Source organism: Somniosus microcephalus, chromosome 5 (assembly GCF_052327205.1).
Source record: "Somniosus microcephalus isolate GS21.2 chromosome 5, FLI_Smic_1.0, whole genome shotgun sequence".
NCBI classification, from domain to species: Eukaryota; Metazoa; Chordata; class Chondrichthyes; order Squaliformes; family Somniosidae; genus Somniosus; species Somniosus microcephalus.
Window position 1 is genome coordinate 25,012,441 of NC_140991.1, and position 15,274 is coordinate 25,027,714.

A 15,274-nucleotide genomic window follows, 5' to 3' on the forward strand; every position below is an offset into this window, starting at 1 on the left:
CATCCATTTCTCTCCCGTGCTCTCTAGCTAAATGTCCCTATCTATCATTCTCTCTTTCTATCTCAGCACCGAAAAGAGCACATCCTGGAATAACATGGCGCTCAAATCCCACCATGGTGGGAGATTACAGACTTGTACACATAACTATTTCTACAATGGGTTATTGCTGTCAACCATGTCATCAGGGAAGGTGCTGAGCAGAGGGTAGGTGCTTCCATACAAGAAGGAAAAATCTCAAAGCCAATCATCCAATGCCACCCATGTGCACCAGTTGTAGAGTTGCACTGCCAGAGGTCTGAGAGCTGAGAATGGCATGCGGCAAGAAAGAAAAGTTTCCAGAAATAAAACATGCACTGGGAATTTCCTCAGGGATTCTCCTGATTGGTCACTGTAACCGGTGGAAATCCCAGATAGACGCGTAAATGGGATATCCACCAAAGTTATGACAGCTGATTGAGAAAACCCCCGAAGAAATTCCTGGTGATGTTCTTTTCGCAGTGAAAGAAACAGATTTTAAGCTTTTTCCTGAGAAACCGAGATGAAGTGCAGCAGCCCATAGTCCAGGACACTATCAAGGTTGAAAAGAGTAGGAAAAAAGACCAAATAAATTGAGAAGTAGTGGTACGGTGAAGTTGAGGTTAATGGAAAGCCTGTACTGTATTTCAGCTTCACTTCGCGTTCCTGGAGCAGAAAGTGACGAGGAAACAAAGACTCCATCTCCATCTCCACGACATGGTAGATCCAGGCCTTCTTCTATTGTCAACGAATCCTCCTCTGAGTCTGAAGATGCAGAAACCAGAGGCGAGGTAGTGTATACTTTAAATTACCTTTTAAGATCCCAAGATAAGAGAGATGAATGAGTCAATTTGATCCATCTTAACTTACCTGTCCTGGAAAAATTTACAGTCTACCATCATGTCACTTAACCAGATCTTGAAATAATGTAAGGTTTTATTCTGAACATTGATCACTCCCTACATAAAATGTTCATCCTGACATCAGTCCTAAATAGAATCAAATGGAAGTTAAAAGTTTTCCCATTGTAGGATGTGAATTTGCAACCTAATTTCCAGATACAATGGGGTGGATTTTCATTGAGTCGGGTAGGAGGCGGGATTACAACGTTCGGGGTTGTAGTCCCGCCTCCATCGAGTTCTAGCCAACTCACGCGATTTTGACTTGATTGACCTTGTTGAGCCCGCTCAGCAGGCCAATTAAGGGCCACCCAGCAACAGGTGACGTCACAGATTGATATTTCATCTGTCAAGTCCTTTTGACAGATGAAATATCAGCGTTTCACAGCTGTTTGAAGCTGTCAAACACTAACAATCTGTACTCTTAAGTTAATTCCTTCCTCTCAGGCTGATTTAGAGATCTCCCCGGAACAGAAAGCTGAATGCTGCAATTTTTGACAGCTCGCAGCCATTCTGTTTTCTGTGCCGGTGAGATGAGGGACTCCTGAGACCTGAAGAAAGGAAGGCTGTAAAGGTTAGTAGAACTTCTTTAAACACTTTACACACACCAAACACACTTACCTTTGCACTCATGCACCCATCACTCACCTCAACACCGGACATCTCGACCCCTCCAAGCCCTTCATCCCGACGGTCCGCCTCCTCTAACTTGGCGTGGTTTGGAGCCGTCGGGAATCCCACACTTCAACATTAAAAATAGGGATTAGGCTAAAAACTGCCTGTTAACTACCTGTTAACAGGCAGTTAATTGGCACTAATCCCCTTCCCGCCTCAGGGAGGCGGGTCCCAGTGCGGGTCGGGTACCCGCCTCCTTTGAAACTGGCATGGAGGTTGGTTCGGTGCGGGATGGGTTCGTGCCCCCCCCCCCACCCCCGATTTCGGGATTTTAACGCCCCACACGCCTCCAATCCCGCCTCCACGGCCCAATGAAAATCCTGCCCAATGAATTCATAGCATCATTGTATTGCTGTGCTTTCCCACAGGAATAGCAGAATTACTAAACAGCAGTCGTCTTAGACTATTCATAAACACCTACAAGTAGCTGGTCATAGAGAAGCATTTTGGAGGATATCTTGTCCTTTCACCAGGAAGGTATGTGGCATGGAAAGACTAGAGGACAGGAAAAGAAAATTAAAACATTTGCTCATTGATCAAACAACCAGAACTACAGAATGTTCCAGTGCTTTATAGATTTAGTGGCCCCGAGTTTAACTGCTCCCACCTGGCGGAAACTGTTTGCGGGGGGTGGGGGGGTTGGTGGTGCAGTTAAAATAATGGGTGTCGGGTACCCCCACTGGTCCAGCTTCTTTCTCGTCATGTCCCCATATTAACCTGCTCTTTTGAGCAGGACAACAGCAGGAGGGAAGCGAGGTCCCGTTTTAAATATGCAGATCGGGTCCAATGAGATCATCAGGACCCCATCTGCAATATCAACCTGCGGCCTGAGTGTGGCTGGTTGGAGGGAGGGGGGGGGGCAGTGTCGGCTTCCCCCATCGAGCAAAACTACAGGAGGCCCAGCAAGTAAGTTTGAAATTTATTTTTCAGCTTTTTTTGTAAGGCAGAAGTGCTCCTCCAGTCCTCACAAGGAAGCCTTAGGCCTCCCTTGAACCGGGCTATCCCACTGATCGCAGCAATACTTTCCCCGTCCCCAATCGCGGCAAGACACCCCACCCCGATTGCTGACAGAACCCCCGCCAACCCTAATCCCGGCCCCAACCGCGGCTCCATTCACAGCACTCCCCCCTCGATCGTGACCCCAAGCTCTGAGCCCTACTAACTGTCGGGCACTGTTTACTTGTGCTCCTGCCTGCCGACCAGGCTGTTGATCTGGTCGGTTGTCGGGCGGGAGACTGCAGCATTTTATTTAAACCAGTCCCTGCCATTGAGATCGGCAGAGCCTCCAAGCCCTGGGCCTTGCCGGGTTCTTTGGCCGATTACGGCCTCCTCCGCATCCTCTTTACCGTCCCGTAAATATTGGGGCCAAAATGTAGGTACTGCCAATGGGTCCATTTTTTTTATTCATTCTCTGGATTTGGGCGTCATTGGCAAGGCTGGCTTGTATTGCCCATCCTTAGTTTCCCACGAGAAGGTGATGGTAGGCTTTTTTGTTGAACCATGTGGTGAAGGTGCCCTCACAATGCTGTTAGGTAGGGATGGTGTGTGACTTGGCGGTGATGCTGTTCCCTTGCTGTCCTTGTCCTTCTAGTTGGTGGCGGTCGTGGGTTTGGGTGATGCTGCTGAAGAAGCCTTGGCAAGTGGCTGCAGCGCATCCTGTAGATAGTACACATGGTGGAAAAGAAAAGAAAGACATGCATTTCTATAGCGCCTTTCACGATCTCGGGAAGTCCCAAAACACTTTACAGCCAATTAACTACTTTTGAAGTGTGGTCATTATTGTAATGTAGGAAACGCGTCAGCTGATTTGCGCACAGCAAGCTCCCACAAACAGCAATGTGATAATGACCGGATAATCTGTCCATGGTGGAGGGAGAGAATGTTTAAGCCAGTGGAATGGGGTACAGATCAAGCGGACTGCTTTGAAAATTTTACTAGCTAATGTGAAGCTGAGCTAAACAGACCCAATGGCCCCGATTTTCTGCCAGCCGTCAGGCGGCTTTTCAGGCGGCCGGGGGCCGAAAATCGCCAAAAAAGGGGGTCACGACCCCACACGCCTGATTCCCCGCCCCATCCGACTTTCGGACCGCCGTTTCTCCGCGACCCACTTCAGTCCCGCCTGCCGCTGGCGGGACTGGCCGTCGGAACACTAATGAGCAATTATTACCTTGTTTTAAGTCGACTTTCAGGGGCCGTTGCGATTTTGGGGCTTTCCCCACATCAAACACGCCTGCGGGGAACCCCGCTGATGAAACCTGGTGTGAAGCATCCCAGCTTGCTTGCTCTCAGCTGCAGGTCATTCGGAAAAGCTGCGATTTAAAGGGACAGCACTTGTATGTTGAAGGACCTTGTTGCTGCAGGCTTGGGGCTACTTCTTCAAGGCTTAGGCACAGCTGTGGAAGGTTGGAGCCTCACACACTTCTCCAATGTGGTCTCCTGGGAAGCCCCTCTTGCCACCCTCACTCAGCGCTTCCTCAGCGGAGGCATCTACGAAAAGCATGGGACGCCTTTTTTTCCTTCCCTTCTTGCCATTACAGGATCTCCAGCAGCAGAGGCGGCAGCAGCAGAACCAGGAACAGCATGATGAGCACCAGGCTGCTGCTCACTCACCTGAAGCTGCACAGGCCAGAAGGGGCCAGCGCTTGGCAGTGGCTTGAGACCACCTTGCTGCGCTTTAGGGGGCCATGGGGACCCGTTTCTGCACTGGCAGTCCTACTCAGATGGACTTCCATGAAGATCTGGTTTCTCTGTTCAATAGATGGCCAACGCTCCTCAAGAGATGTCATTCTCTTATGAGCACTCACCATGTTTTCCGTACCCTGGCGAGTTATCTCCTCCATGGAGGTTGCCAAACTTTCCATGGTGATGCGTTCATGTGCCAATGACTCCACAAAGGCTCTGCTCATGGTCGCTATGGACTCCTCCATTCGCTCCACACTCGCAGCGACCCTGGAGACAAAACCTGCCAGAGACTCCTGCACCTGTGCATGGCGATCCATCACCTCTTCTCTTGCGGATGGATCCAGAGGCAGAGGGTCGACATGCAGCGCAGCTGAGCTGAGCTGGCAGAGTCCTGCGCCCTCCAACGAGGACTCTCCACTGCTGTCCCTGTCTCCAGAATCTGCTGACGCTCACTTGTGAGCTGTGAAACACCAGGTGACAACACTACTCTATGTCCTGAAGGTCCCACCGAGGTGTGAGTGTCTGCGCTGGTGCTGGGTGCGCTTACTTCTGCTGACGCTGCGCCCTCAGAAGTTGGAGCTTCCTCTGAGGAGTCTGGCTGCACAGCCTCTTCCTCCTCCACAGTGGGGACAGGGGCTCTGGATGGTACTGTGGGGGAGTAAAAGAAGGAGTTAGAGATGTAATGCCAAGGTTCTTCTGGTGACTCCCAGCGAGTTGGCATCTGCTGACACCTGCATCCATGCAGCATTGGTCTCAGTGGGAGGCCTCTTCCTCCCTGACCTAGGGAAGAGGACCTCCCTGTGGGCCCTAACCCCATCCAATAATGCCTGCAGTGAAGCTTCGTCGAATTTGGAGGCAGCTCGGGGCCTGGCACTGGCCACAGCTGCTGCAGGCTCCTCTGCCATCCTGTATGGTTCGTTTGGAAGCCTTCAGAGGATGCAGTGCTTGCTATGGACGTTGAAAGCACCACGAATGATGACATCATACTGTGGGGCTTTCTGACTAGAAATGGACAATTAGCAAGGCTGTCCACATGCTCGAAATTAATTGGCCACTTGAGGGAAAATTGCGTGGAGCTGGCTGACATTTTTTTGTGTGTCAGAACCCCATCGGGGAAACCCGACCATTTCCCACAATCCACAAAATCGGGCCCGATGAGTCCCAGGTTTAATCTGTTGTTTCCACTCTCGGTTAGTTGATTTTAACCAGGTTTCAACTAGCGAGGGAAGAAAAATAAATTGTTATCAAGAGACTGGAATGCGTATGTCATGTGAGCGGCTTGGCTGTGATGCCTCCCAAAGCCAGATAGAAACATAGAAGATAGGAGCAGGAGTAGGCCATTCGGCCCTTCGAGCCTGCTCCGCCATTCAATGAGATCATGGCTGATCATCCAAATTCAGCACCCTGTCCCTGCCTTCTCCCCATATCCCTTGATCCCTTTAGCCTCAAGAAATATATCCAACTCTTTCTTGAATATATTTAATGAACTGGCCTCCACCACCCTCTGTGGTAGAGAATTCCACAGGTTCACCACTCTGGGTGAAGAAATTCCTCCTCATTTCAGTCCTAAATGGCTTACCCCTTATCCTTAGACTATGACCCCTGGTTCTGGACTCCCTGGCCATCAGAAACATCCTTCCTGCATCTAGTCTGTCCAGGCCTGACAGAATTTTATAGGTTTTATAGCTTGCCATTTAGACTGTTTAGGCTCGCTCATGAAAAATGAGCTCTTGGGTGAGGGACAGAAGAGTGGCTGGCACCTGTGCTACTGTACCCAGTATGTGGCAATGCAGAGAGGAAAAAGCTGTAAGGAAAGAAAGCAGCTTATCTTATTGGATAGCAGTAAAAAAAAATACTTTAATTCCATCTTTTTCTCATGGCAGATTTTTGACATTTACATGGCTACAGCAGACTACAACCCACTACCAACTGAGAAGGAGTCCATTCACCTTAAAGAGCGGCAATTTGTGGAGGTTCTCGACTCTGCACATCCACTGAAATGGCTGGTTAGGACCAAGCCTACTAAATCTACGCCTGCTAGACAGGGTTGGGTATCTCCTGCCTATCTGGACAAAAGATTAAAGGTAAACTTCACAACTCCAGTTAAGCATAGTCAAGTACACATATACACTGAAACATTGCGAAGTAAATTTCTTTTGTACAGAAAGACATAAACCTTGATATTGTTGTCGATAAATGTACAATAGTGGCCTTGCAATGTCAGGGGTGCAGTGTAGCATTTGCTTACCACCTGTTTCCCAACCCTAGCAAAATTATTGTAATTAGAATTTTTACATGCTTAGTACACACAGAGGCCCTGATTTTAACTGCCCCCGCTTGGTGAAAGGCGGGCGGCAGGCAATTAAAACGAGGCCGGTCATTTACCAACTCTGATCCCATTGCCTTCCCACCGTGTCCCGATCTTAACATGCTCTTTAGAGCAGGCGAGCGGACAACCACAGGAAAGAAGCGGGCTTCTACTTTAAATATGCAGATCAGGACCCAATGTGCAATTTAAGTCAGAGCCCTGAAGGGGGCAGCAGTGACAGCTTGCCTGTCAGACCAAACCTGTTGGATCGTCTGGTATCATCGGCACAAAAAGGTCCAACAGGTAAGTGAAACATTTTCTTTTAGGTTTCCTTGTGTGCCAGGAGGAGCAGGAGTTCTCCAGGCCTGAATGGATGCCTTAAGCCTCACTAGCCTTGGCCTCCTCCCCCCGCCCCTCAACTGACTGTCGGGGGCAGTTCCCGCTGGACAGGTAGTGGATCCAGCCGGGTTCAGGTGGGAGACAGAGAAAATTTATTCAAATGAGATCCGGCAGTTTAGATCGTCCAGACTCCCCAAGTGTGACGTCCGCTTCAGGGCTCTTGCGAACACTGTACCCTCTGCTAGAGAATTTCCTAGTAATTAATTATATTTATCACTAGACCTAAAATAATGACACCACAATTGCTAATACTCTTGTGCAACCCTCCTCACACATCAAAGATGTAGGCCTAGAAATTGGGTTGGGGCGCCAAAGTCGCCTGAGCGCAGGATTTAGCGCAGCGTTCGAGGCTTTAGCGATCGTCAGATATTCAGTTTCATTGCCCCTAGAGGGAGACGGGGCGAGGCTCGAGGCGCTCCGCGTCCCTCTTAGGGCGCTGAAACTGAATATCGCAGGCGCTGCGGCACGACACGCTGCGGTACTGCAGGCCTTCCTCCCATTGTTAAGGGGGAGGGGCCTGCAACAGCGCGATCCCTGCTCGCGAGTGCCGGCAAACGAGCCCGGCACCAAGGAGAAGTGCCGGGCTCTCGGGAAACAGTCGGCAATGCCGCGGAGGGGGGGTCAGGAGGCCGGGGACGGAGGTGCTGGCAGGCGGCCGCCGAAAAAGGCGGCCGCCCCGCACCTCCACCTTAACTTGCGCCACTGCCGGCACAGCAAGGCCCCGTGAACCGGGCGTGGGTAGCGAACGGCGCAACTGCGGCGTTCGCTACCAAATATCGCGAACGGGGCGCTGCGCACACCGCTGATGTCATCGGTGGCGGCGCAGCGCAAATGGCTAACGCCACCATTAGCGCCCCTGCTGAATATCGTGGGAGACGCAGCCAGTGGCGCTACAGCCACTGACTGCCTCTTTAGGCACTAACAGGTGGCGCTACTCACCCAGTTTTTCCCCCGTAGGGTATGTTGAGTTGTGTACCAACAGCCACTGCCAGCACAAATATTGACGATAAAATGTAGAATAAAATCCCAACATGAAGTGCAAACAATATGTATTGATATTAACAATAGATATCAAGAAGTAAATTTTAAGTTTTTGATCTAGTGCAGCATTCAGATAACAACTATAAACCATTCTAGTTTTACTCTTGCAGTTTATGATACCACTTAAATTCTTCTGTTAGATGGTTGCTTTAGAATCACTCCGCACTTCAATTTAATTAGGTATAAGTTGCTTTGTAATTGCTAGAATAGCAATGTTTTGCACAGCATTTTCAAGGCACAAGGATACGGTTGGGGAAAGTTACCCTCGTAAAGGAAAGAGAACGATATAATTAACAATACACACTTAAATATACACAGATGTGAGGTAGACAAGTAATTTGAACAAGATAAATTCAGTTGAATATTTGGTGGTGGTGAACTGTTTATCTATAGTCGTACTGGACGTTTGCTGAATTCTCAGTCTCGCTACAGTCGCTTTGCACCGAGTATGAAACAGAAACTAAATGCTGGTTTGCTGCACGCATCTTCTGCTGACTGTGTAAATTAAACAGGGTTCATTTCTCTTGTGTGATAGTTCACAGCCGAGGCCGCACTGGAAAGCCCTGAATTCCCTGGGGAGATTGAATCAGAAGATGAGTACAGGAGAAAGTTGTAGTGAGTAGACTCGAGTCCCATTTCTACTCTATTGTCATCTATTAAAATTGTCATTATTCTGTTCTAAAAATAAGAAACTCAGACACTCGATACATTTTGATTTTTTTTAAAATGATTTTTCAGGTTAACTGTTTCATGAGATAAGATTGGCTTATTGCGGCATAATGGTCTTATTTACATTTATTTAATTACACAACACTTATGGAATCAATATTTTCTGATAACTACCTATAAATTGTATTATTCAGATTAGAAATTTTTATCTAACACTGCATTGTGATTTATGTGATTACAGCCTCATTGTGCAGGATCTGATTGCAACTGAAAAAGAGTTCACAAGAGATTTACAGTTCTTTGTCGACCATTATGTCAAACATACCGAAACAAACCCCCACGTACCACCCTCAGTAGCAAACAGCAAACAAACAATTTTCCGAAACATTAATGAAATTACCGATTTCCACATCAGGTTTGTAATACGGGTGTATGCATATAGATAACTGAATACAGATTCTTTTAAACTTAAATTATGAAATTACTTTGAAAATAATGGAATGTTATTAAAAAAATTGATCTAACGAAGCCACGCATTATTAAAGAAAAGTTCTGAAAAATTGTAACTTGCGTCCCCATTCACTAGGGTTAACTTAGAATGTAATGAAAGAGGCATACCATACCTATTGCTAGCATCAGCTGAGAAGGCAGAAATGACTGGGCAGCCTGGTGTCACCTCCCACATGCCACTTGCATGATGGTCTGAGGGGAAAAAGCTAGATGCCTGGCTTGTGCTGCTGACCTGAGAAGCAGCAACTTCCTGCAGGTCGACTGTGACCATCACCATTGCACTGGACCCTGGAACTGTGGGTCCACTGATCAGTGGACTGGCTGGTCTAATGATAGCTATCAGATCCTGAAAACCCTGTATATGCCAGAGTCCCAGCTGCCAGGCGCTATGCTTACCTCAGTCTGACTTCAGAGCCTCCATGTAGGTGTGATGTTCCTTCAGTATCCTTTTTTTCAGTCAAGTACCCAGTAGTTCTGGATCCCAAGACTCCAAAGCCAATGGTCGCCTATACCTCTGCCTCTACTGGGAAGGAAGTACATCCTCATTTACTCACCACCCCTCTGGCTTTCTCATGCTCAGTCCACATGCATCTTAGCACTGTCTCATTCACAGAATGGATCTGCAAATCTACTTTGGAGCCTAGAGAGTTGTATTAATCTCCCCTGCTGCTCACCCCTGTAACCTGCTGCAGGCGTCCACCCTCTGCAGCATCAGCAGTTGTCCGTCTTCTCCAATGGCGATGTTCCAAGCGCAAGTGTGAAACTCGCCGCAAGCCTGCAGAGAAAAATTACACAAGGCTAACCCGGAAACTTAAGGGAAGGGCTGAGAAACTAAATCAAACATTATATAAGTGAAATACTTTTTACTCTGTTTCAGCACCTTCCTGAACGACCTTATAAAATGTCAGACAGATGATGATGTTGCATTATGTTTCATCAAGAACAATGATGGATTTGATAAATACATGCAGTACCTGGTTGGCAGGGTACTGGCTGAATCTCATATCACTAACCCAACTGTCCAGGACTTTTATAATGTAAGTAGTATTTTAAGGAACTGTGAGTAAAGCTCTCATGAGCGTTTGATGTTGCCAAAGCATTTAGATTAATATCAAACTAGCTGTTTGATGAAACTGTCATATAATATCAATAAAATTATTGGTAAAATTGAGAATAAATGAGGATACACTTCCATATTTATTCATCCAAAGAGTGAACCCAATTGAATAATGGTATTGTTTCTGCTTATTAGATAAATATTGTAACCAATGAGATTCAAATAGTTCTACTTAGAGAATAGTTTGCAGCTTTTTTTAATTTAAGTTTCTAATTTTTGGTGTAGTTTTACATTAGGACTATTTTCTTTTTTAAGGGAACTGTGGAAGGCAAAAGAAAAAAACCAATACTCCAGTGATCCAATAGCCTATTGAGTTTGCACTTATGAATACTAAATCATGGTGGCACAGATATATACAATTAAAATAGTTCTGGTACAAATTTAAATTGGCATGTGTTGCCCAAAGGGTCTATAACAGGAATTAAAATATAAAACAAGTTAACAAAGTAGAGGGTTGGACCACATTTCCACTTCGGCACTCTGTCTGCATCAAGCGCTCCTAAGCCAGGTAAAATAATACCAGATGCAAAGTAAAGCACCTTCTACTCTATCCCAATAATGTGTTTCAACCCTAACTTTAAAGCACCCACTACACCAGTGTAAATGTTTCATTTTCTGCAGAAGTCAACCTGAGTAAGGTTGCCCAATGAGTGCCAATTTCTGCTGGCAATCCCAATTGCTAACAACTCCTAGGGCAATTCCTAACAGTAGAACACTGACGAAATGTAACTAAATATGCTGCACTTTGAGGATTATATAGTAGATATTTCTTTTTAATGGTGCCTATTCTTTTAGAACTGTTTAAATTGTTATGCACTGCAATGAAAGCATTGCCGTTAAAGACTTTTTAGGAATGCATTGTAAATGTGCTCCAAACCAAATTCCTAACCTGACACAACCTAGGTTGGCTAAATTTGTGTTAAATCCACGAATAATTAAATTTGGCCCTAGTTTGAGAATTCTGCATTCATGCTATGATCAACATTAAGCAAAGTACTTTTTTAAAGTCCTGAACTGATAATCTGGTTTTATTGGAAAACGATTATATGGGCTGCTTGGGTGCATTGGGCTTTGGGATGAGATATTCAACTTTGTGGTGGTTATCCATCTGATCATTGCTAGTCGAAGGAAGGTGATTATATTGTCATTTATTGTACTCTTCAAAGATGAACTTTGTTTTCTAACTGAGTGACTAATACTTTTGTTGCCAGAAATACACAGATGAAGTGTCATCAACACATGACCCATCAGAGCCCCCAGTGTTGCCTATACATGCTTACTTGGAGAAACCTCCCAATAGACTCCTGAAATACCAAAGTGTTCTCAAGGTGAGTAATGATTTTCAGTGGCTTGTTTGGAATTCCAATTAATATCAAAAATTGCCAGTAGTCTTGCTGCTCATCTTACCCAATCATCCAAGTGAATGCTTAATAATTATAGTTGAACTTTTTTTTTAATTCAGTGGATTTTGTTTGTAATGTAGATCTTGAAATCAGAGAGCTTGTATTTGGTCACTGAAAAACTCACAGTCAGCATAAATCAGTGCTTCTATTCACAGAATCACAGAAACCCCACAGTGCAGATAGAGGCCATTTCGGCCCATCGAGCCTGCACCGACACATATCCCACCCGATCCCCGTAACCCCACACATTTTAATCCCCCTAACACTAAGGGTCAATTTATCATAGCCAATCAACCTAACCTGCACATCTTTGGACTGTGGGAGGAAACCGGAGCACCCAGAGGAAACCCACGCAAACACGGGGAGAATGTGCAAACTCCACACAATCACCCGAGGCCGGACTTGAACCCGGGTCCCTGGCGCTGTGAGGCAACAGTGCTAACCACTGTGCCACCGTGAATATTATTAGTATTCAGATGACAACAGACAACCAAAGCTTCTGATCACTTGCATCTTAGTAAATCTGATAATTTTAGATTTTGAACTTTATAAAAATTTGGCATGGAGATAAGAATTGTTTTGATGTTGTGGATCAAAACTAAAACTACAAATTATAGAGATTCAAATGATATAAATTAGTACTCAGTGTGGCACTGGTAATTACACATTGCTGCTGCTCCAGTAAGAAAGAATGGACAATACTGATGCTATCGCAACATACGATGAGGAAAGACCATTCAGCCCATCAAAATTTATCCATGCAGAACAACCCTACACTCACCCCATTGCTACATCTGATCACTCTCTGCATGAAGAAAAACCTCATGATATTAGCCCTGAAGTTTCCTTTACTAGTTTGAACCTGTGTTCCTTTCTCCGACTCTCACTGTTTATTTTAACATTTTTCCAAACCATTTACTATCTTATTTATCTCTCTTAAGATCGCCTCTCATACTTTCCAGTCTCAAATGCCCAAGTCTCTCTACTGTTTCTTCAGAACGCATGCCCCTGACATTTCATCTGTTTGTCCCACTAATGTATTCTGTTTAGCTCATTCTGTAATTTCTGGTCTGCCTTCTTGGATTCCACTGCCCCTCCCAGTTTTGCATCATCTGCAATTTTAACTAATTTGCATTGAGTTCCTAAATCCAAGCTGAATTTGACTAATTTTTGGAGACCAAAGATGGAGCATCCCAGTTTGAGCATTGATATGTAAATTACTGTCGTGGTATGTGCTACAATACACAATACATTGCTTATTGCTACAAGTTTTCAATTGGACTTGAATCCGTAGCAGATTCATGAGGACTGTATCTTATGTACAATTTTGTTAGTAATTATGGCTGTACATTTTGATATTAATGTCACCCATTTTTTAATGTGCATCAGTGTATCCAGATAAGTAGTACCCTATGTGAATTATTGGAACCTGAAGCTACCATGCAAATTTGCCTGACAGTTTAATGATGATGCCCCATTTCACCTGTAACCATTGTAATGATCTGGCTAATATCTAAATGTGGATCACTGGTTTCTCCTTCTAAAGCAACAGTAGCCAGCTTGCAAGCTATGTTTTTCAGTTTTGTTTGATATCTTTATAAGGCTGTGAAGAAAACAAATAATTTTGGTGTCCTTTTCAGGAGCTAATTCGGAACAAAGCAAGAAACAATAAAAACTGTGCTCTGTTAGAGGAAGCGTATGCTGTAGTGTCTGCCCTTCCCAAGCGTGCAGACAACAACTTAAATGTTTCAATGATTGAGAACTATCCAGGCACTTTGGAATCTCTTGGTGACCCCATTAGACAGGTATTTTCCAAAGTATCTTTCCTTTGCTTAACTGAATAAAATCATCTACTTATCTCGTACAGTGTCAAAATTCATACACCGATGACAACCTTTGAGCTATTATTTTTTTATATTCTTTGGATGTGGGTGACACGGGTGATGGTATTTATTGCCCAACCCTAGTTGCCCTTAGGATCAGGCTCGAGGGGCTGAATGGCCTACTGCTTTTCCTATGCCCAGAGGGCAGTAAGAGTCAATCTACATACAGGAAACTTTGTGCTATCCGGCACCGACGGGACCGAGCTGTTGCCGTTCCCTCAAAACTGCCGGACACACCAGCGTTAATGTTGAAGCATACGGAGCTTTTCATCTCCGTATCTGACAACAAACACTGTTGCTTAGCAACAGCTTCTAAACAGTCGGGCCATACCTTGGAAGCGTCTCTCTGAAGCTGTTGCCAAGCTACAGAGACTTTGCAGAGCCTGACTGTTGGAAAAAAAAGCCACGAGAAGAAAAAAAACCTAACAAAACGGCTCCTGATTTTTGCTGGTGGCTCGAACTTGCCGGACATTTAGCCTCCGGATAACACAAAGTTTCCTGTATTGTGAACCTGGAGTCATATGTAAATCAGACCAGGTAAGGGTGGTGGGTCCCTGCCTAAAGGATATTAATGACCCAGTTCTGTTTTTACTACAACCCAGCAGAGTTCATGATCATTTTCCTGGTGCCAGCCCACACATTACCAAATATTTTTAATTCAATTTCACAGCCTGCTATCATGAGATTTGTACTCACAACCTCTGGGTTGTTCGCCCATAACCACTAGGATACATTAGTCAAGGATATATGTTTGGATAGTTAAGATTATGTCAGATTGGTTGTGCATTTTCAATATTTTTATATAGTTACATTCTTGTATTTATGTTGCGAATAGTTTGACATTCTTGCTAAACTATAATTTTGTATGTAACTGAATTGAGTATAAATTTAAGGTAGTCAGAAATTCCTAAAGGGCGATTTTAATCCTGTTCACTCAGTGGAGGCCAGATGGGGAGTTAAAGACAAGTCATCTGTGGGACACACCCGCCAATGTCCCAGACTGATCCCGCAGGCTACGATTTTAACCTACTCTTTTGAGCAGGTGAAAGGGACACCCATCGGAAACTTCTTTAAATATGCGGATCAGGCTTCAACAATGTCATCGGAGCCCAATTGCTATTTTAACTGTGGGCCTGAACAGGGAAGTGGTTGTGGCTTTCCTGCCGGGTCCACCTTGCAGGAAGAGGAGTCAGGGTCAGAAGAGGCCAAAAAAGGTAGATGGTACCCTGATGAGGCACGGGACTTAATCCAATGGTCAGAAAGGATTGCTGCCTGCCTTGGCCACCGCCCGCCCGATTCCCACCACGAGTTAGAATCGGGGTTTGTCCAAATATTGAAGTATTATCAGAGTGCATTTCCAAAGACAAATACAATTTTGGGATACAGAGAATATAAGTCCAAGAAAGTGATCTACCATTTATAATGTATCAGTAAGACCACGCTTGGGATATCTGGGTAAATTCACCGATCCTGTGCTCCCAGAAACATTAATGAGTTTATACATTGAACAGGGCTGGTAATAAGTTTACATATTGAACACATTGGGGGAAAAATTGGGTGAGTAGCGCCACCTGTTAGCGCCTAAAGAGGCAGTCAGTGGCTGTAGCGCCACTGGCTGCGCCTCCCGCAATATTCAGCAGGGGCGCTAATGGTGGCGTTAGCCATTTGCGCTG

The 15,274-nt window shown here is 45.4% G+C and overlaps 1 protein-coding gene across 3 annotated transcripts in view; it reads left to right on the forward strand.

Annotated features, from left to right (window-relative positions):
• obscnb (obscurin, cytoskeletal calmodulin and titin-interacting RhoGEF b) overlaps nucleotides 1-15,274 on the forward strand; it is a 656,492-nt gene that overhangs the window by 422,539 nt on the left and 218,679 nt on the right. For all 3 annotated transcript variants that reach the window (XM_085987453.1, XM_085987451.1, XM_085987452.1), the window contains 7 exons: nucleotides 667-806; nucleotides 6,155-6,355; nucleotides 8,555-8,634; nucleotides 8,930-9,103; nucleotides 10,076-10,235; nucleotides 11,527-11,643; nucleotides 13,359-13,523. In XM_085987453.1, coding sequence (XP_085843579.1) covers nucleotides 667-806; nucleotides 6,155-6,355; nucleotides 8,555-8,634; nucleotides 8,930-9,103; nucleotides 10,076-10,235; nucleotides 11,527-11,643; nucleotides 13,359-13,523 — 1,037 coding nt within the window. The remainder of the gene's footprint in view (nucleotides 1-666; nucleotides 807-6,154; nucleotides 6,356-8,554; nucleotides 8,635-8,929; nucleotides 9,104-10,075; nucleotides 10,236-11,526; nucleotides 11,644-13,358; nucleotides 13,524-15,274) is intronic.